Source organism: Cyprinodon tularosa, unplaced genomic scaffold (genome assembly GCF_016077235.1).
Source record: "Cyprinodon tularosa strain WSP-4 unplaced genomic scaffold, ASM1607723v1 ctg343, whole genome shotgun sequence".
NCBI classification, from domain to species: domain Eukaryota; kingdom Metazoa; phylum Chordata; class Actinopteri; order Cyprinodontiformes; family Cyprinodontidae; genus Cyprinodon; species Cyprinodon tularosa.
In genome coordinates, this window is record NW_024039056.1 from 2,390,298 (window position 1) to 2,412,130 (window position 21,833).

Sequence of the window (21,833 nt, forward strand, 5' to 3'; positions counted from 1 at the left end):
TTCATCAACCCAACAGCTTTGATAGTTTCTGCTTCCACATAGTCCTAAGTTCATATCGTCTTCTGAGTGCTACTTGTGTTTAATCATGTGTTTGCAGTCCAATTATTGTTGCACTTTTTCAAGCTGCCACTAGGGAATTGCTGACTTGCTTGGCTCTATAACTTCCTTCCTCATTCATTGCACACATGTGCAAGAGTTTAACTTCGGTCACTTGGTCTTTGCAAGGTAAATACACAAAGTACTTATGTTAACTAACAAACAGACGGAAAAAACAAGAAGCAAAACAGAAATAAAATATAATAATAAGGAAACAGTGTTATAACTTTACTGGAAAGCCTTTGTATTCACCCAATGAGCTACTTATGAAACATTCATAGTCATAATATGTGACTGGGTCCTTTAAGGCCCCACCACAGCATTTCAAACCGGTAGAGGTCTAAAGTTTGACAAGGCCAATGCAACAGCCTGATTCTGTTGTCTATTAAACAGTCACTGTGTTGCAGATTTGTTCATGTATTTTGGGACCCTTGTCCTAAAGATTTGTTTTGGGTCAAACTCTCACTACTGAGCTGAAGGACACATTTAACTAGAGAATACTTGAGTATCTGAGGGAGTTCATCTCTGACTGAATGACTGCAAGATTCTCATTAGCTTTAGTTGAACAACCAGCCTATATCACCCCTCCTCTACCATGTTTGAAAGTCCATGGAAGATGTTTTTCCTGATCTGCTGTCTTTTTTTCCAATCAAGGAGTTGTGCATTATGAACAAATACCCAGAGCCACATGACATTATTCTTGAAGTTATGTGGGTCATATTCAAACCTACTTTAAACTTAAGTTGCAGTCCTATGTGTATTTGTTTTAAAGAGTTTATCGTCTGAAATGCTCCCAAAATAGCCATAGTTGTTTGGATCCTTACTGATTGTTGTTTCAAGTAGGATCTAAAGACTCTGAGATGGAGCCCTGCTTATATGGGTTCTCTTACTGTATGCCTGAGACTACTTGTACAAATGAAGGTTAAAAAAGTAAACAAGACAATTGGAGCATTTCTTCACTAGTGTAGCTAATTTGCTGGACTATTCTTTATTGGGAAAACTAGCAATTTTCTTGAATGTATTTCCTTTCAGAATAATCCATTTTTGTTTTTTGGTGGAGATATTGTGGAAGTTTCTTTTAATAACTCTTTTCAATTTGAAAGGGCAGCAAAAAATTTATCTTTAATAATATTGTAAACTCGTCGTGCACCAAACTAACCTACTTTGTATCTTGACCAATGATAACTTATTCTATTTCAACTAGCAGCTCTTAATTTTTTTGATTTTTTTAACTTAAACTATATGAATGCAACAAGGGTGGTCACAGATTTCCCATCGCTGTACTCTCTGCAACTTAATATACAACTTCAAGGATTCAGTCCATGTGCAAGATCTGTAAGAAAAATAAAGAGGGCCAGGCGCAAGAGCAGGGTAAGTGAAAAAAGGGTAAAAAATCTGCTAATGTGAAGGATCGTACAGGGAAGAGGGGACTACAAAAAAACAGGGGAACTAAAAGGATCTACAAGGACTGGGCGGGAGCAGAGGCTGGTACCTTTCAGTCTCTGGTGGGGGGACATGATTGTCTGGAGTGAGACAGTTGGCGCTAGCACTCTTAACCCTGTCCAGGGTTGGCTGAAGATCACTAGATGCACGACAGCAAAACATGCCATCCAATAGAGGAATAGAAGGAGAAAGGAAGAGGAGACAAAGGGACAGGACAGAAACAAAGAGAAACAATGGACAAACAGAAAAGGTTTTTCAAAGAATGCTTGGTTACATTCCCAAAATGTTTAACCTAAAGCATGACTGGTAGGGTTAAGGATGGGAGTCTGCCTATGTTCTGATGAAGTTGAGAAAAAAAATATAATTGTAATGTTAATGATTATTTTTACTTCTTACCAAAATTTGATTAGTGCCCAGGATGGTGAGCCGTGCTGTTCAGACCACCACTGGTTGTATAGTAGCTCAGCTTTGATCATGCATGAAGCGGGAAACTGGTAACAAAACATGCAAACTATTCTAATATGCAAAAGCTGCTTTGGAGATACTCACATCTTGTGTCCATTTTACACAAAAATACAGATTTCATGTTGCAAGGACATGAAGAAAGTTTCAGTGAAACTACCAGAAGACCTGCTCTATCAGTCAGATACTCACCAACTGTACAAATCAGATCCAACTGGAACAGCTAGTACAAAAAAGGACAATTCTACAAAGAAAGCCTCCAATGTGAAGTCTTATTTTAAAGGAGGGTTGACTCCTTAAGTTATTTTACTTTAAAAAAGGTATTCTAATGACTGTTGTTTTCAGTGTTGACCAACTCCCTTAACCCTGAAGGTACTTAAGGGTATTTCGGAAGGCTGGGGTTTCCAGATCACTGAAGTTTTTTTTTCCTGTTTCTCATATACCAATTACTTATGATAAAAGTATTTTAATTCTACATATGTTTTTAACAAAAATATTCAAAACCGGTTTAGTTTTGCACATTCTATCTAGTTTACATTAATTATTACTTAATATCAATACTGGAGACTGATGTTAGCAGAGCATCCAAAAATTAATATGTAATTTGTCTTGTTAATTCCAAGCATAGTGAACCAGTAACTGATACACCTACCTTGTCTCTTTGTAGGTACCATTGGACAAAGTTATTCCCTCTTTCATTGAATCTAACAGAAAGTCTAATTTGAGCATGCAAATAAATGGATAGAAGTGTAAGACAGAGGAAAGAGTGCAACAAGACAGAGAGTGGATATAAACATCAAATGAAAAAGAAACCAGGACTTATTGAATGTTTAAACATAGCATATTTGAGCAAAGCTGATGCAGAATCAAAATTTAACTTATTTGTTTTCTTAATTAACAGCAAAGTACAGCAAGGAAAATAAGCGTTCACCAAGTCCAAGTTCTTCTTTTTGAATTTTTTTTTTGTGGCATATTTATATAATTCCTACTAGATTTCTGCAACAATTCAAGTAATGGTCACATAGAAATAAAATCAAAACATTTTTCCAACTAAGCTGCCTATGTTCACTAAAATTAAATGGGCAGTAAAAGGCTTAAAAAACTACTGAGGATTCCTTTTGCTTTTCCACTTTATCATACAAAACAGTATTTGCTTTGACCTCTTTGAATGTGAGAAATACTTGAGTTGCTGCAGTCATCCGGTGTGAACTTCAGGTGAGCTTAGTGAGAAAAATGTTTGACTTGTTTTCACTAGGAACATTTATATCTCAGAAATGAAGCATTTCTGTACATGCTGTAAAACACTCAGCATGTCTCTAAAAATGAGGGAACATCAATGGCAAAGCTTGCAGGTGGAAGCAAATAAAGCACAGCACTGAAATATAAGCAATGCAGGTCTGACCCAGTGAGACCCACTTCTCCATTGAACACATCTGTGTATGCACACAATCTAAAACCTCCCTCAGATATGTCTTTAGAAAAGAACACAGATGAGTTCTCAAGAGTTAGACTTACCTCTCTTTCTCTATGCTAAAACAAGACAATAAGACCCCTGTAGATGTAACTTTAACGTATATATCAGGCAACTACTGTATTATAATAAATAGCCAACGTTTGTGTTGGTGAAACTAAATGAAAGAGAAGACATGAACTAATTCAATAATCACTCAGCACTTTACTCCTAATGGAATCTTAGAAAAACAACACAACCAAAAACCTTTGGTGCCCTCTTGTGGACCTGAAGCAGCAATACAGCAGAACAGTCCAGGGAATCCCTCTAACCAGCAGGGTGGCTGAGTTTTAATATGATGCCTTTCTGTATGTTTTTTAATTATTATTTGACATCAGGTAGACGACAAATGGAATATAAAACTGGAGACCAATTTAAAGCAAGTTTTTTTTTTTTTTACAAGCATTTGCTTTCTGCAAGCATAGCATGTAATTAAACACAGCATTGAAAACCTTTTAAATGAAATGCGATTAGAGAAAAAAACACCAAGCACATGATAATGCAGCTCATCTGAAACCTAATATGCCAACTACATGTCAGGAGTGGCCAGTTTACCTCGTGTGCAGGCACTCGGCACTTTTGCCGCGCATTGACTGGTGGATCAAGATGACCTCACTGTGGTTACCATGGGGATGGATGACACATGAGGAAATTAAGAACAGTGAAAAAACAGAAAAGCAGAAGAAGTAAAGGATGTGAACAGGACAGAGAACCTGTTGCTAACGTTCTTCAAACAAACTCAGAAATAGTGCAGATTTTTATAAGGGCTTTTTTGTTTTCACACACAGCGAGTAAGTGTAAAAACTGGCAGATATTTTAGAGCGACAGCACTAAAACACTCAAAAACAAAACACTTGTGTAAATAAAAGGTAATAAAATGTAAATTAATTAAAGCACATTTACACCTACAAACTGGAAGCAGAATCTCAATTATCAGCCAAAGAAAGCAGATAAAAAAAAACAATCCTGAGGAACTTGAGGCACCATATCTTCATTATCTACAGTACAGTGCCTTGCAAGCATTCAGACCCCTGAACCTCATCATTCTGTGTCACATAGCCACAAACATCCATGTATTTTGATAAGGTTGTGGGTGTTGAATAAACACAACTGAAAAAAATTGTTGAAACACGAGTTTCTATTTTTTTAAACATAAAATTTTCTAAAAGGGTTTTGTTGCATTTGTATTAAGTCCCCTTTACTCTAATACCTCAGAAATAATGGATATCTGATATCTGATCCAGGGACTGGATCAGTGCATCTCTAACGATCCCCAAGGTGAAACATGGTGGTGGCAGCATTATGCTGTGGGTATGCTCTTTGTCAGCAAGGAGAGTAAAGCTGTTCAGAGTTCATAAAAATAAGTTTAAAACTGCCAAATGCTTCACTTAAAACGAGAGTCACTAAAGAGGGGGATAAAGGATAAAGAAAGAAGGAAACAAAATTTCATAGAAATCTGCAGATACAGTACAATGTGGGGCAAACCATGAAAATTAAATGGGTGCGAATACTTTGGAAGGGTCCATATACAGAGGTGAGAGTTTCCACACATTTACACAAACCTGTCGTCCAAGTAATCCTCCCCCTGACGCCGCCCTCTGGAGTTCTCGCAATAGCGGTTTGGAGACCGGGAACGCCGAGAGTGAGGAAGCTCGTCATCCAAACTCCTGAAAGACAGACGGACCTCAGTCAGGTTGGTAGTCGGGCTATGCTGCAGCAGCCTATGTGTGAGGCTCATTTGGCTCAGCCTGTAAAAGCAGAGCTGGCAGAACTGCCTGTTCTGCATCATGCTGCCATTTCATTAACAGATGGACTCTACCTCCTGGCTTCTGATAAAATCTACTCTTTTCTTCTGTGGTTTAGGCTTTGTTGACTTGCAAGTGAAATATTAGTAAAAACAAAAAAAATTTGCCGGTCTTAGGGTCTGACCTCTGGGTGGGGACATTGGGTGCTCGGGACCGGATGGTGCGCCCCTGCTCCTCACGGTGAGGGGACACGGAGCGGGAGCGGATGTGATGGGAAGGCGTCCGCTGTTGATCAGGCACCTCCAAGGTAGACGTCGGTTCCCGTTGCCTCTCTCTGCCACGCCCATCTGCTGCTTGGCACAATAGAGTTATGCACAAGTTTACACACAGTAATACCAACTAAGGTGTAGAAAAGGTTTCTACATCAAACACAATACACTTATATTTTAAATAGCTTAGAAGTTTGGAAATGTACAATGATCTCTGATCATTTAAAGGCTACATCCACTTCTCTAAAGGTTCGACAGAAGTGGATGACACTAAAACTGAATGTGTGATGCTCCAAAACTGAATGGCTGTATTTCCTCACCAGCATTTAGTGATTAAGCTCTACTGAGGCATTGAAAGGAGTCCCTCTTATGTTGGAGAAGGGAGAATGTAAAAGTTGCAGGATATAATCTCTCTAGGCCTAGACTTGGGCACCAACTTGATTGTAGTTTATTAACTTTAGTTCAGCTACTGGAGGTTAATCAGAATTTATCAATAACCATGAAAATGAGAAATGTATCCAATTTTGGATAAACAAAGTATTACTTTAGCAAAAAAAGTATTTTGTAGAGCCATTTATAAATCAGATTTGCTGTCCTCCTGGCTTGCATGCACAGATCTTTCATGTGATATTAGCTTTTTGCAAAACAAAACCAACATTTCAATTTTCAGTTGAAAATTGGAAGTTAGGCAAGAGAACCTCTAAACATGAAGCAAGAAAACAGGGCAGATCGCAGTGCATGTAACCATGAGAAAGAGTCCCCACCCACCTTTAGAGACTAGTGCTGTATGCTCATCAAATTCAGGATCTGTTATACGCTGAGAACCTAAACGGTCATAAATACACACACACATGCACACAGATATATGAATGCAACACAGACGTACAGATGCATGTATTCCTGGTAGGTAGGAAGCATCAACTAAGGCTGATAAAAAAAAAGACAATAACTTTAGATTTTAAACTTTGTTTCACAACAATAATAGATAATGTGTACACTCACACACACACAGATGGGAAATATGAATGTTATAAAAACAGAGGAAAACTTTTGCAAGCTCTGACTTACGCTGCAGCTTCTTGCCAGGAGCGTCTGTGTTTCGTCTGGGCAGGAAGGGGGAGGGTCGGGGCAGTGGGATCGATGAGACATCATGGGTTTGAAGGGGATACCAGTGAGGCTTGTCGTCAAGTAAGGCCGTCTCCAGCTCAATCAGGATCTGTTCAGGTCATGATCCAAACAAGGAGGTACGCTACTCAGTGCTGCTGGTTGCTCGTTTGACCAAAGCTTTTACATTCTAATGACATGCATGTCAGAACCTGGACTATCAGAATGGGTGTATTACCTTGTGAGAACAGGGAAAGGTCCATATCCCAGGGATACACATTTTCTTCTGAGTTTAGTTTAAATTTAAGGTTGGCTTACGGTCACATGACAATGTGGAGGAAGTATTTTGTAAAATATCCTACACCCAGGGACTTAGAGGTACATATGGGGACATTCAACTGGTCCCCATATGGTAAAGTCCTGTTCTTTGAGTTGGGGTTAGGTTTAGGACCAAGGTGTGAATTCAGTTTAGGTTAGACTTAGATATATATGTTGGTAATAGTTAGGTTTAAGGTAAGGGTCTGGGTTAGGCCATATAAAATGAATGCAAGTCAAGGAAATGTCCCCATATGTCATAAGTGTTTTTCTTACATTAGATTAGCAATAACCATAGACAAGCAACTGCTGTTGCCCATCAGTCTAGGAGGGGCAATTATTAGGCAATTTTTACTGAAACTGATTTCAATCTTGATATAGTCTCTCTAATTAAAGACAGACTAATGTTCATAGAGTTGAATCTGATAACCATAAGAACTGGGGCTGCTTATTTGGAGGACAATGAATAAACATAAGCAGAAAAACCTCTTACCAACTATAAAGCATGGTGTTGGACAAACCATGATTTGGGATTGCTTTGATTCAACAAGATCTCATCACCCTACACCTACTATGTCACCCAGAAACTCAACTATACAAAAGTAATCAATGAAAAAAAGATTTTCTGGACAGCTGAAGCTTGACCGAATCAGGGTTAATATATTCGGCAGAATGGCTTTAGATATACAGAATCCCTGTGTTTTAACAGCCCAGTTACAGTCAAACTTATTAAAATACTGCTTATTGATTAAAATACTGTTCTGGGACTTTTAGAGCGATGTGAAGAAAGATATTTCTTTAAAACTCAATGAAGGAAAGTCCGTTTGTAGAGAGGAGGGAGTAAAAATGAAACATAACTTCTAAAAAGGGCAGAAAAACACTGACAGTTGATGTAATTCCTGTATTGGTGGTTCATCATGCTGTTGACTTTTGTGGCTCACTTAGCTTTGCACACACACTTCATTTAATATTTACTCTTTTAATTACTAAATAACATCTAAGAGGGGGTTGTGTGCTTTAATACATTTTAAATTTAATTTAATTGTGTTTGCAACCTGGTGTCGATCAGAACCTTTTAGTTTCTTATATTTTGACATGACAAACGTGAATGAAAGGTGGGTGTACAGTTCTTTTATAAAGCATATATTTTATGTTGACCAATAAATACAATGAGTATTTATGTACAGCTTGAAGAGCAAAGCCAAAGTTACCAAAGAAAGATTCTCACTCTCACCTCTAAATGGTGGTGCAGAATTAGTGTTAAAGCGCTGGGTGTAAGGTACCTCTCCCATAAAGGTGCTGTCCTCCTCAGGTGACCTGGGTTGGTCCCACACAGTCAGCTCCAGCATGTGGTTGCGGAAATCCCTGCGATGGACGTGAGTGTAGACGAAGGTCTGGTTCCACTTAGGCTCGCATGTCTTCTTCATGGTTTTTGTCCTTCGTTTGCTTTTGTCACTGCATAAAATAATACAAGGAGCACAGCTTACAGGGAACTTCTGCTACATCTGTCCTGAGTTCAGAGATTTATTTGAGACAGTTTATAGGCACTGTTATTTAAAGCATTTAAATAGATTCAAAAGCATCATAAGAATACTACAAGTAAGTAATTAGAACAACAAGTGTCCTTTGGGATGTTTGGCTGGCCTACCTGCGGTCAGGGAGGAAGTACATCTTTACATATGGACTCCTGGGGCGTCCATCAGGCCGAAGAGGAAGCTCTGTAGCCTGCAGCACGTTGACTATTAGTTGGTGACCCACTTTGTCGTACCACAGCTTCACCTGATTAAGAAATGCACATACACATTCACTTCAGGACTCCAAAGCAGCCCACAAGGCACAGTCACAGCACACCCACTAACCGATAGCTGCCCTGGCATCAGCTGAGGAGCATCTCGGAGCATCCCAGGACTGGAGGGAGACAGGACATTTAAAGATGGTCTCTCGATCTTCTGGGACTCAAAAGAACTGGAACCTGCTAGGAAATCAAATAAAATCGTTGAAGTTAAAGGACGGAAAAGCAGCTTTTCTTAAAAGTCACCAAAAATGTAGATGAAGGGTAGTGCAAGGGAAAATCCTAAAAAGGCCTTTTAACAGGCCTTGGTGTTGCAGTGACAATGTGTTTTATGGCAACTGATTATGTCATTAATCGGAAAACTGTGAAATCTAAAACCCACATTGTAAAATCTAAAGGTGTAACTGTATGATCTGCATTGTCACATCAGAGACAGCAGTAAATTCCATACGTGTGATGCGAAAAAAGTGTTTCCATTGCAGTTAATTTTGATACAAGCAAAAAAAACAAAACAATCAAAGCATAAAAAATATCAAATAACTATTTTTTTTTCTAAACTTCAGTGTTTCCATTTAGCAAATTTATTTTCAGAATTAAAATTTGCGCAGTCAGATGATAAATGTAAACACCCCTATTACAACCATTGTGTTAGGATATTTGGGGCTTTTTTTAGTCTGAAAAAATTCCATCAGTTTCCTATTATCTTTTAGATTGGCAAGGTTGATGATAAATTATCTGAAAGAAATCTGTTTTTTAAGTTTTTAAGTTTCTTAGTTTTGATTTAAAAGAATGATTTTCCTTAACATTTTATGATCTTTAAATATACCTGTAGTAAATTCACCACAGTTAAACTTGACATTTAAAGGAAACATAAATTCAAAGGTCAATCTTATAAATGCAGTTTTTGGTTTACCAGTTAGATGAATATATTGCTTAGATTTTGATTACAATGACAAATCTTTAAATACTTTAAGCACATTAGAGAGGATACTTACTAGATTCTAATGGAGGGTGGGACGTGTCGGGGATTCTTGGGATATCACTGAAAAGAGTTGAAAACAAAACACCTTTCACTTACATGTAGACCTCATAGATAGTTCCAAGTCTTGTCAGAAATTAAACTGATTAAAAAAAATGCATGCAAGCACTGGAAAAAGGCTGCACTTTAATTTAAATTTTAGCAACGCTTAGATGAAAAATATCATGGGGAAGCAAAGGGGAAGATGTGAAGCATGCTTGTGACTGCACTGTTTCCCTGACTCATTCACACATTTCTAGAGGCCATGATGTGAGCTGAAATAATAATCATATCTAGAGTCAATGCCTCAGTTTTGTCAATTGCACCTTTCTTCCTCTTCTATCATCCAGTGGAAACATCAGTATTTACTGCACAAAAGAAAAATCAGCAAGCCGTGAAGCACTTATCAGTGTCAACTGGACATTTTAGATTACATTATAAGCTTAATGTAGGACTACTATTGAAATAGTAAAGAGATAGTATGGCTGCATTCAATCTAATTTTTTAATTAATTAGCGCCAGAATATATAAATTTGGACTTCAAATTAACTATCTACTCCTACACTGAACAAAAACGCATACAAGAAACATCAGGAAGAATCTTGATTCAGTAGATTTTTGTTAGAACTATGAATTACATTCTGCCTAAGATTATGGGGGAATTTATTATTTTTTTTAGGTCACCTCATTCCACTGAGTTCTTTCTTTTATAAAAGGTCATCATTTCAAACCATCTCAAATGGAGTCAGGCCTCTAATCTGCCACTTGATACAGGTTGTACTATTTCTTATGCTGCAGTATTAAGGCAGTCATTGTCTTGATACATTATCCAATATGGGGCGAGTTGTTGCTGCACATCAGAATTTGGAAAAATGCAACAAATCGACTCATGATTAACCTTGTGACATCAGGGCATCCAGATTTTGTGCCTAAAATATAGGCCCAAACCATCAGTGTTTGTGTTTCCCAGAGAACTGAGCAAACATATTTACTCTCTTCTTGTCTAAGGATATTCTGCCAGTTGTTAAAAAGCACCTTTACAGATCTCAGTTGTGCAGCCATGTTTTCAAGATGGACCTATATGCAGGGATACAGTGCCCTACCTTTTCTGTCTACACCAGAAGTCCCAATCAGTAGTGTTACATTTTTTTCTTTGTGTAATTTACTGCTTAATGGGGGTGCTTTACCAATTCAATATAGTTAAACCATAGAGTTTAAAGGTTTTTCTGTTCCTGGAAACCAACAGATAACATCAGGTCATTGAATTCCCTCCTCCTGGGTTAACATGCAGCAGCAGTGGATAGCCCCTTGCATTGTGTTGTTTAATTTGCAGCCATCATTTATACCAAGCATGCACATAGGGACAGTAGGAAGGAAAACTTCCCTTTAACAGGAAGAAGCCTCCAATGAATAAACATTGATTAAATACTATGTTTCATTAAGTCTTTTTTTCCCACTTGACAAATTAATACATAATAGCAGCTTATCATTAGCTTGGCATTACCAACAACTTGTTCATGATTAAAACATGTATGTATGTATGTATGTATGTATGTATGTATGTATGTATGTATGTATGTATGTATGTATGTATGTATGTATGTATGTATGTATGTATGTATGTATGTATGTATGTATGTATGTATGTATGTATGTATGTATGTATGTATGTATGTATGTATGTATGTATGTATGTACGTATGTACCAATGTATGTATGTGTGTAGATATGGAAGCTGCCAATTGCAATGAACTTAGATGACCGTTGTGAAATTAGATTCAGAGATATGTTCCCCCTGGATCTAGACACTGCTGGTGGAGTGGAGGCCAGAGGAGAAGGAAGACAGAAAGAGCTTGAGAGCATGATGGAATAGATGGGGTGGAGGTGGGTCGAAACTCAGCTGAAGTTCAGAATTGACCATGGATGAGGAGTTTTAAGCAGAACCTTACTCAACTGTCGGCTGAACAGGAATGAGGACTTGATGGTGATTGGCTGGAGCTGATGTACATGATGAGGTGAATGAATGCATGTGATGCTGGCGTGAGCCTTCCAGTTTGAATTTGCATCTACACTTCATTAAAAATACCTTAGGTTTGGGTTACTTATCTACCAATGTAAGAATTAGATGTAACTTTTAGAGGAGGGGATAAAACAAAAATAAGATTTAGGAATATGCCAGGTTTAGGTTTCCTCTAAAATTTCCAGTGCAAACATATTTTTTTTTTTTTTTTGCTGTTTACTGTCAATCAAGTAAACAAAGGATGGAGTTCAAACATCTCTACAAGCAGCTGTTAGGGGCTTTATGAAAATAAGCTTGTTATTAGAGAAAGAATATAAACTTTTAATTGCCTCAAGTTTTAAGAAAAATTATTTAAGAAAAAGTATTTTCTAAAAATTCAGAATTATTCTACTTCCACTCTTTACTTTCATTGTTTACTGTAAAAAGTTGGCATTTCGGTCCTGCTGTGAAGTGCCTATGGATTAAATTTCATAAATATTCTCTTTTTTACAACATTTTATGCTCTTCTCCAGCATCAATTTAACCAACCGTTTGGGACTTTCAACTGAGTCTTTCTGTGTTTGCTGTAAAGCACCACTGGCGCAATGCTTTTCTCTGCTGATAAAAGAGTTTTCTATCTACTCTAAAATCTATTATATTGTGCCTCACTTTACAGTCACCATCAGGAAGAAAAAGTTTCAAAAAGTACTTTCTAGTGAGGTCTAATAATTTGAATAACTTTAACCTGTTAAGTTTTCTCAGAATTTTCGGCTTCACATTGATCCTTGTTTTTCTTTGCTTTCTAACTTTATTGGTGTTTTCTGGATATGAATCTTAGGTCTTTTTTGCTTGCCCTCTGGTGTTGTTCTCCTTTTTCCTAGCTCCTTCTAGAAGCCTCTGTTCACACCTGCTCCCAATTAGCTCATTAGTCCTGTCTTTGTTCAGTCTCCCATAAATACTCTCCCTGTCCAATAGGGGGTTTTCAGGTGACGTCGCGCTCACGTGACTACTCAGCGCGTCCGCCATATTGGGTGGCAGCCTTAGGCAGTATTGACAGTGAAAAATGGTGAAATCGTGTGTAATTGTTGGTTGCATGGCCCGTGGAGGTGGAGATCAACGCTCTTTCTATCGCATACCAGCCGTAATCGTGAATCAATGTGAAAAAACAAAACAGCTATCTGAACAACGCCGTCACCTATGGCTGACACGGATATCCAGGTCCGATTTGGACGGTGTTAAGCTGGAACACGCCAGAGTCTGCAGTGCTCACTTTGTCACAGGTAATTAATTAACTGTCAAGCATTTAAAACATGTAAGAATATATTAATAAAAGGGCTTGGGCGTCATGACGTATTACTTTCCGTGGCCGCAATGTTGACTGCCTCCGCCGCCGCTACTCAGACTACTACCTATGACTACCGCGTACTGGACTCCCTCTCTCAGCCGTGTTTTAATTTGATTAATTTCACCTTAACTTGATTTCAACCAGCGGGAAAAGGCTCAAATATGTGAGAAACCCGGAGGGTTTAGGGAGGTTTGGCAGTTAACGTTACTAACCAAACCTTTGAAACACATAGCAGCTAGTTAAAAGTACATTACATACCTGAGTGGTTGTTAGCACTAACGGTTAGCACTGTTTGCTGGCTTTATGAGCTGCAGCCCCTGAACCCATCCATTCGTAAACTGCACATGAGACTCCAAGGACTTGTAGCTTTGGAACTGTTCGCGCACCGCCGGCCGTTAGCCACCTAGCATAGCGAGCCCTGCGTCGGATTGTTTACATTTTTACCATCTTATTAAAACTCACCCGTCCACGTATGATGGCGATTTCCTTCATGTACATCACTTCGACATCTCGTACCCAACCAGATGTGAACTGGTTGTGAGCCTCTAGACCCTTGTACGCTCTCATTTCCTCAAGAGTGTGCAGAGGGTTTTCACTGAACACCGGGTAATGAACTATGTTACCGTGCTCTACATTTGGCCAACCATCTGGATTAGTGCTAAACAAGGCACCGTGGAGGGCATAGGGGTCCATATGGTCGATCACCGAACATTTCCTCAGATATGTTGCATGATCTGGTGGCTCTAGCGTGCTGGCGTACTTATCCATTCGCGACATGATATATTTAATATACGATAATATGCCACCCAAGATGGCGGACCGGGAGCTGGCCAGTGACGTCACTGAAAACCCCCTATTCTTCAGTGCCGGTTCCTCATCTTTCCCTGTCTTTTCAAGCTTGTTTTTCCCTGATGTCTCCAAGGTTCTGTTTTTCTTTTTATACTCTTTATGTTGGATTTTTGGATTCCTACCTCAGTTGCTTGTGAATACTCCATTAAAACTACAAGAACTCACCTCATCTGCCTCCCCACCTCTGCATTTGGGTCCTCAAAACCTCAACATAACCTCATGATATGTTTTTAAATCTGACCCACATTTAGAGAAGAATTTTATTTTGTAGAGGCAGGACACATAAAAACAGTGATAATATGAAATGTAAATAAATCAAAATTAGATCTGTTTTTATTTCTACTTAGCAGATGAAAGAAATGATGATCAGAGTTGGTTTGATTGGCCAAGATTGTGTACATAAACCAGAAATGTAACTGCAGTTTCATACACTTGTACCGTACAGACAATATGTATAAATAGACAAACTTAGAAGAAATTAATGAAAAGATAACAAAGTATTATGTATATGTACAGTAAGCACACTCAGCACCCAGAAAAATCTAACCTGTAACAAATTTAGCGCCCTATCACATATGCATTAATGAAATAGTATGTTTAACAACAGACAAAAATTCCGCTAAATTTGTTTTCTGGGTAAAAATCAAACAAACTGATAAGTGTTTCATGAAGTATTGGTTGCCTCTGAGCTAATTTCAAAATGAAAATATAATGAATAGCTTGCTTTATGACTCCCAATGTTCCAGCAGAGCTCACCAGTCACAGAAATGTTGGAGGTGCAGGATTTGAATTTTCTGCACAGGCAACTTGATCTCTTGCAAAAGCGTGGCTAAAATGATGAATGTTTCCCAGTGGCCATTTTGGATCTCATGAAGTGAACTTAGGGACATTTTTGAAAAATAAATAATTAATAAAAAATAACTGCAAACAGCAATTCTGACGAAAGGATTGAAATTTGATCAATGCTAAATAATCAGAGCCCTTCACCAGGAGATACAAAATGGCACCTGAAGCCAAAATAGATTCAGTGACAGGATTAAAGCTTAAAAAAAGAAAAATGAAACAAAACGGAATTACTTACTGATATTTTCTATAAACCCTTCGTGAGTGTTTGGAAAGAAAGTATTAGATTCAGAACTTCAATTATTTTTCTTTTGCTAGTGTGTAGTAGGTTAAATCTGATTTATCTGTTATGTCAGAAAAAAACATTATATATAGAATAACCGGGCTTTTACGAGAACAGCGAATAAACCAATTCAGTTTAAAAAAAACTTGAGAAACTACTGGAAATTAGTCAGGAAGTAAATAGATGGCTGGTCTGGCATGGATAGGACATTGTAACAGTTTAGAGAAGGGCAACTGGACTTTTCTTGTTTTTATGATATGGATCGTCACTTATTCAAATGGCTCATTTAATAGTAGAAGGTTGGAAAGTCGAAGACCTGTTTTCTCAGAATAATCCCTCTATGACTATTGAGAATAAGCAGATTCAAACATACCTCTGCAGGGCTACTTTTTAGCCAATTCAATTCAGTTTATTTATAAAGTGCCAATTTCTAACACATGTAATCTCAAGGCACTATTCAGAGACAATCCAAACAGATCATATAGTCAGACTGATTCAATCCCTCTTACAAAACATGCGTTTAGCGATAGTGGAGAGGAAAAACTCCCTTTTAACAGAAGGAAAAATACAGCAGAACCAGGCTCAGTGTGAGCGGCCATCTGCCGAGGCCAACTGGGGAAGCCAAGAAAGCAGCTTACTATTTAATGATGCTCATTACTGCCCAGCAAAGAGAAAGGGACTCAAATGTCCTTCATCAGAACCATTCTTACAATCCAGGAAAGGTGGTGATGATTCAGAGGTTCTCAAAGGAGATGGTGTACCAGGTCACCAGGCTAAAGTCAGAGTAATCAATTGCTCAAAGATTTGAACATTGAAATGAGCATCTGTCCAAAATTCTTCAGAATTCACAAAATTGAGGTGGATAAACTGGAGGAAAACTAATAAGCTTTTCCAAATACAAACTTGACAAAGAATGTCCACCAAAAGACAGGACTTGGTAATATCAAAAAATCAAGGTGGTTCGCAGAATTGAAAATGTAAAAAACGTAAAAACACTAAAGATGCACTCTGAAAATGGTATAGGTTTTGATAAAAACAAAAACGTTTGAATCTTGATGAAAAAAGTTTTACTGTACTAGAAACCTCTAAATAATTGTCATACCAACATTTCTCACCTTGACTGCACAGAAAATAACTATGAATAATTTTCTACCTTTTCTAAAATGTAAAATCATTTGCTTTGAGTGTGTGTCATGACTTACCCAATAGGCCTGGACACAATCAGCTGCACCTGAGGTTCGGCTTGAGACTCCAGGATGATGTTATATACTTCCTTCATGGTTGCCCCTGGCAACAGCTTCCCGTTCCACTGCAAAACCTCATCCCCTAAAACCAGGTGCCAATACAAACGGGATTGTTCAACACAGCTATAGTCTAAATGAATTTGTTTCAGGCATGATCACCGACTGTGTATGTGTGTGTAGAGAAATCAGGAGATTAAACAAAATGTTTTATGAGATCATAACATTTGGTCTCTACCTGCTCGGAGATGTCCCACCACGTCAGCCAGGCTACCCTTCTTGACTTTGGTGATGAAGGCACCTAATCTCCCTGACTCGGTTACTCTCCCTCCGACCACCTGAAGCAGAAAACACACACCAAGAAGCTGTAATTCAAAGACAGAGCTCCCAACCACATGTTAAACAGACTGCCTCTTACCTTTAACCCGAGCAAAGCCCCAGCCTCTTTAGGCATGGTAGCAGATCTCTTGCTGAGGGTGATTCGTCCAATCAGATGGTCTCCCTCCTTGGATGGCTGCCAGGTTACAGGATGCTGCAGAGGGACAGAGCAGGGCGGATGGAGAGATGGCCATAGTGCACCTCAGAGGAAAGATTCTGCACTTTTTGGTTCTGCTTAAGTTTTCAGTTTCACTTTGATTCAAGTTTTTCTCTGTTTTCTAGTTTTGGTTTAATTCCCATTTTGTGGTGTTTTCTGGATGCATTTGAGTTCTTATGTATTTTTTGTTTTCCCTCTGTTGCCTCCCTTTGTCAGTCCCCTTTCCCCTAGCTCCCTTCTAGATTCCTCTGTCCGTACCCACTCCCAAATCTACTGATTAGCCTGGTCTTTGTTTCTGTCTCCTATACACCTCCTGTTCAGTCACTGTTTGCTGGTTCCTCGTCATTTCTTTATTGTCATGTGTGTTTTACCTGAAGTCTTTTATTTCTTTGTTTTCTGTTGTTTTTTTGTTTTTGTTTTTGGGGGGGGGGTTGCCTCAGTTGCAACCATTTTAGATGATTAAACTTGCAATAAACCATCTCAGCTTCCATCTCAGCAATTTGGGTCCTTCAAAACTCCACGCAAACTGACAAAGAATTTTAAACCTACTGTACGATCACTTTAACCACAAAAATATAGTGGGGCTTGAAAGTTGATTTAAAAAGAATATATTAAAAATGGAAAAAAAAATAATAATTTTGAGAAGTAGTTAATGTCAGACAGTACAAAGTTTACTTTTTTTTTTTATTCATGTTTCAAAAACAGCAACTAGGTGCTCTCAGTGGAAGTTTTTCCCTTATGTTCTTTCATTTAAGTTAACTAAAAACTTTATGTAAAAGCACACATATAGACATATATTTATTTAACTGATTTAGAAAGTGGTGATGAGGGCCAAACTATGTCTAAACCTGTCAGGGCCAAGGGATATTTACTTCTCACCACCAGATTTCTCCTTGGAAAAGCAATGAATGATTTGTAGGCACTTGTCCCATTAAGAAACTCTTAAGATCTGTTCAAAAAAATATGTTCAAACCAGTATGGGAGGACTTTTGTCCCAATTTTTATAAAGCTGCAAATTCTAATATTAAGCACTACAAACAGTTATACCAAGTATAAATTAAACACCAAAGGGCACCAGGTGTTACACTGAGCTGGAGGATTTTTGAAGAAGCTTTCCTCTACAGGAGCAGATTCAAGTAGGTGCAGAAAATGAGGAAATCATGATCATAACTTTTACGTTAAAGATAAAAATATTTACAGGTTTCTGGCCAATCTTTTGGATCAGCTGTCTATCATGAGGGGAGATGCAGATCTCCATAGATGGGGAGGCCAAAGAAGAAAGCCTATGATTTAAATATCTTCTGTAGAAGCGTTTCAAGAAGTATGACGGAGGAGTTAAAGAATGACCTTTAAACTGAAGTATGCACACAGGTCAATCTTTTCAACATGGAAGTAGCAGTATGCTGATCTGGGATGTATTTTTGCAAGTGGTAAATGTTCATTAAAGTAGGTGAATCGATGAATGAAGGAGGACTACCTTAAAATACCTTCCTTCCATTACTCCTCACTGTGAGTTGAAGAAGGTTGGTATAAATATAGGAACAACATAAAAAAGAATGCAAATGTACAAGAAAACTGGTTTTCAAATGCAGAAACTCTGACAACCTTTAACACTGTTTTTTAAACCCCAAAAGCCTAAATCCTCAGGTCAGTAAAGGTTAGGGCTGGAAGGAAAGCATGAGATTAGAATAAACAACATTGCCAAGAAAAGGAGTCAAATATTTAACCAGAAAATTAAAAGAGACGTTTAAAAAATATCAAGGAGTAAATACACACGACTGTAATTAGGCATAATTATGACCCTAAGAGGATGTCCAAGTGTCAGTTGCTCTTTGCTTCTAGGAGAGCAGATGGTGTAACACATTTGAATAAATTAATGCCCATAATGAGTTATCAAACCTGTAGATCTACAGGGACACTGACATGACCCTAACCCTTTAATTTACTTAAATATAAACCTTTAACAGCACTGTACTGATGTAAAATAAATAAATGAATAAATAAATAATAATAGAATTAAAAAAAACACTGACTTACATGCCATCCTGTGGGGTCGTGTGGATTGCACTCCCAGTCTCCTGCAACAGAATAGAGATCATTTCACATAATGGAGACATAGCGGTGGAGACCATACAAGCAAACTTTCCTTCACATACAGCTCAAACTTGCAGCTCCTTCCCAAGGCCTATGCTGACACAGAGGGTTGGGTTTACTGAACATTCAGGTCTGGGCTAGGATTAAAAATATATCAACAAAGCAGCAGGACTCTGTCTGATTCGCAGAGGTGGAAAGGAAATTTAATCCCTCCCCAGATACTTTACAGATTAAATGTTGTGGAGAAAGCTGTTGTATATGTAAATTAGGAACGCTTAAAAAAGTGCAATGTTTGCAAAACTTCAGGAACACTGTTATGGCATGGAGAAAAAACGAAGCCAGGTGTTCCCAGCAGCAGGGAAGCTGTGAAGCTAACAAGCTGTGACCACCTTTAGTAGTGTTGTATGGGCGACAGTGGCGTCGGATGCAGGAGTTTGCTCTTTAATCGAAGGGTTGTCGGTTCAAGTCTCCAACTTTCAATGTCATTGTGTCATTGGACAAGGCACTTCTCCCACTTTGCCTACTTCTGGTGGTCAGAGGTGTACGGCAGCTTTGCTTCTTTCAGTAAGCTACAATGCTACAGCGTACTTGTGATACAAATTTTAATGAAAAAGCACTAATAAGCACTAATAAATACAGGCCAATTATGTAATATGAATGATAACGCCCCTGCTTATGGACCAAACAGACCTTGATGTTATAACTTAGATATAAATGTAACCCAGAGGTGGGATTCTTAGAGGACGCATGTTTCTGTGTCCAAATATGTTATTATGAAAGAAAAATAAGTCAATATATCAAATTAATATTTTAATCAAGACTGCAAAACAAGAACAATGCAGGATTATTCTGTTAGTATAAATCTTAGTTTAGTGCTGAAGCAACTACAACATTATTTTTCAAGTAAATAGAAAATAAAACTTACTTGATCAAAATAATGATACAGGACTTAATCATTGTTTTTATAAAGAAAAGAATGAAAGAATAAACTAGGGCTGAAACAATCAGATTAATCGCCTATTGAAATAATCGTCAACGAATAGAGATACTAAAACATGTCTTTAACAGGCAGAGCAACCCGTTTACAGCAGTAATTATATCAAAAAATTTAAATTATATATATATATATATATATATATATATATATATATATATATATATATATATATATATATATATAAACATTTTGCCTTTAAGATAAAAAAACAAACTCTTTTGTCTGTTAAAATGCAGAATTCCTCAAGAGGAAAACTTTTAGTTTCACCTGGTTTAAATATGTAAACAGTCTTATTTAAGAAACCAGAAAGTTGTCTGGTTATTAATCGATTTATCAAAAAAAAAAAAATTATCGACAGATTAATCAAATTTCAAAATAAATGTTACTTACAGTCCTAGAATAAACCCCTCAAAAAATGTAAAAATGGTTTGCATTGCTAATCTAACATAAGAGCTTTTAACACTGAAGAAAAGTTAAAAGATGCAGTCAAATGCCATGTGTATTAAGTGTTTGACCTCTCCCTCCCTGCTGTTTTAGAGGATCAGTCGTCCATGTCTGTGTGTTTCTATGCAGGAATATACAAGCACCTTTAAAGAAGGAAAAGAGAAAAAACAAACAGGGTTTTATTGTAGTGATCTCAGTCATTTGAATGGCTGGGTGCCTCGCTTCTGCCAGCACCTACGATACGCCTCTGACCCTGATCTTAGTGTAGAGCTAAAAAAGGCAACAGCCACAGGGGCCTGTTTAAAACTCGGTCTGATGAGACTCTCACCCTAAACATTCATTTCACCCCATCTGCTACTTAGAGCTGCACCTTTAATGGATTTCACTTTATAAATAAAATCACTAAGGGAGGGGCTGGATATTGCAAATCAAAAATGTTTAAACCAGGAGGAATATAAATACAGATTTATTTGAGGGAAAATACCTATCCATACCTACCAAGGCTTGCGTAAAAAACCTACTACTCCTAAGCATGTTTATGTCTGTAGGTTAGCTCTAAGGTTCATTTATTTATCCTACCAGCACTAAAAACAATTAGCTGCAGCAGTATATTTTAATCTCAAACTTTAGCTATCCAAAAGTGGAACTATTAGATGGTCTCATGCAATTCCCGACATTGCAGCAATTCCTCCACACCGTCTGGCTATTAATGCTTCTGGACACACAAAATCATACTCTTCGGTGACAGCTGCCCTGCAACAGTGCATCAACCATTTTGGTGCATTCTGGGAATTGTAGTTTTGATCAAATTTGCACTGTGCATCTATTGGGAAGCAGTTGGCAGTAAAGTAACATGAACCCGCTCAAACCAAGCAAGGGTTAGAGAGTTCTTGTAAAGAGAGTGCTTCCATGTACAAGTTGGAGTAAACCCTGGGATTTATAAAGGCCGAACAGCCTCCGCTGCAGGCAAACTGCATATAATGTTAGACTGGTCCTGCACTGCACTGAGATCAGAATAATTGTTGCTGATTAGTTTGAAATGACAAACGAATAATTAGAAAATGCTTTATGGACTGATGTACACTTTTTAGAATAACAACCACACACAGAGTAAGAGATTTTTTTAACAATGCTGCAATATCCAACACCGAATCAGAAAACTTGTGGAAAAAAAGTAAAATCTCATAAAAAAATAAATAAATAAAACAACTAAATAAACGTATTTAAAATTGATAATTTATAGTATTTATAATTATTTATATTTATAATCTTATTGCTTTACTATAAAAAGCTGACTTGAGATGATGTGTTGTGAATTGGGGCTATATAAATAAACTGAATTGAATTGAACTGAATTGACTTACAGTGATTCATAATATAGATGTATTATAATTATTTTTCTATCTTTCTAAGCCTAACTGGAATTTGGAGCTGACTTTTGTAAAAACA

The 21,833-nt window shown here is 37.7% G+C and overlaps 1 protein-coding gene across 5 annotated transcripts in view; it reads right to left on the reverse strand.

The window, feature by feature from the left end:
- The window catches only part of LOC119789676 (regulating synaptic membrane exocytosis protein 1-like), a 123,519-nt gene that overhangs the window by 26,846 nt on the left and 74,840 nt on the right, over positions 1-21,833 (reverse strand). For 3 of the 5 annotated variants that reach the window (XM_038294685.1, XM_038294686.1, XM_038294683.1), the window contains 15 exons: positions 18,887-18,927; positions 16,733-16,846; positions 16,553-16,652; positions 16,276-16,399; positions 15,029-15,046; positions 9,732-9,778; positions 8,804-8,919; positions 8,593-8,723; positions 8,228-8,399; positions 6,594-6,741; positions 6,294-6,350; positions 5,441-5,606; positions 5,074-5,178; positions 4,067-4,126; positions 1,589-1,678 (listed from right to left, as the gene is read on the reverse strand). In XM_038294685.1, the coding sequence (XP_038150613.1) occupies positions 1,589-1,678; positions 4,067-4,126; positions 5,074-5,178; positions 5,441-5,606; positions 6,294-6,350; positions 6,594-6,741; positions 8,228-8,399; positions 8,593-8,723; positions 8,804-8,919; positions 9,732-9,778; positions 15,029-15,046; positions 16,276-16,399; positions 16,553-16,652; positions 16,733-16,846; positions 18,887-18,927 (1,489 nt within the window). The remainder of the gene's footprint in view (positions 1-1,588; positions 1,679-4,066; positions 4,127-5,073; positions 5,179-5,440; positions 5,607-6,293; positions 6,351-6,593; positions 6,742-8,227; positions 8,400-8,592; positions 8,724-8,803; positions 8,920-9,731; positions 9,779-15,028; positions 15,047-16,275; positions 16,400-16,552; positions 16,653-16,732; positions 16,847-18,886; positions 18,928-21,833) is intronic. The other 2 variants (XM_038294687.1, XM_038294688.1) reach the window with 2 other exon arrangements.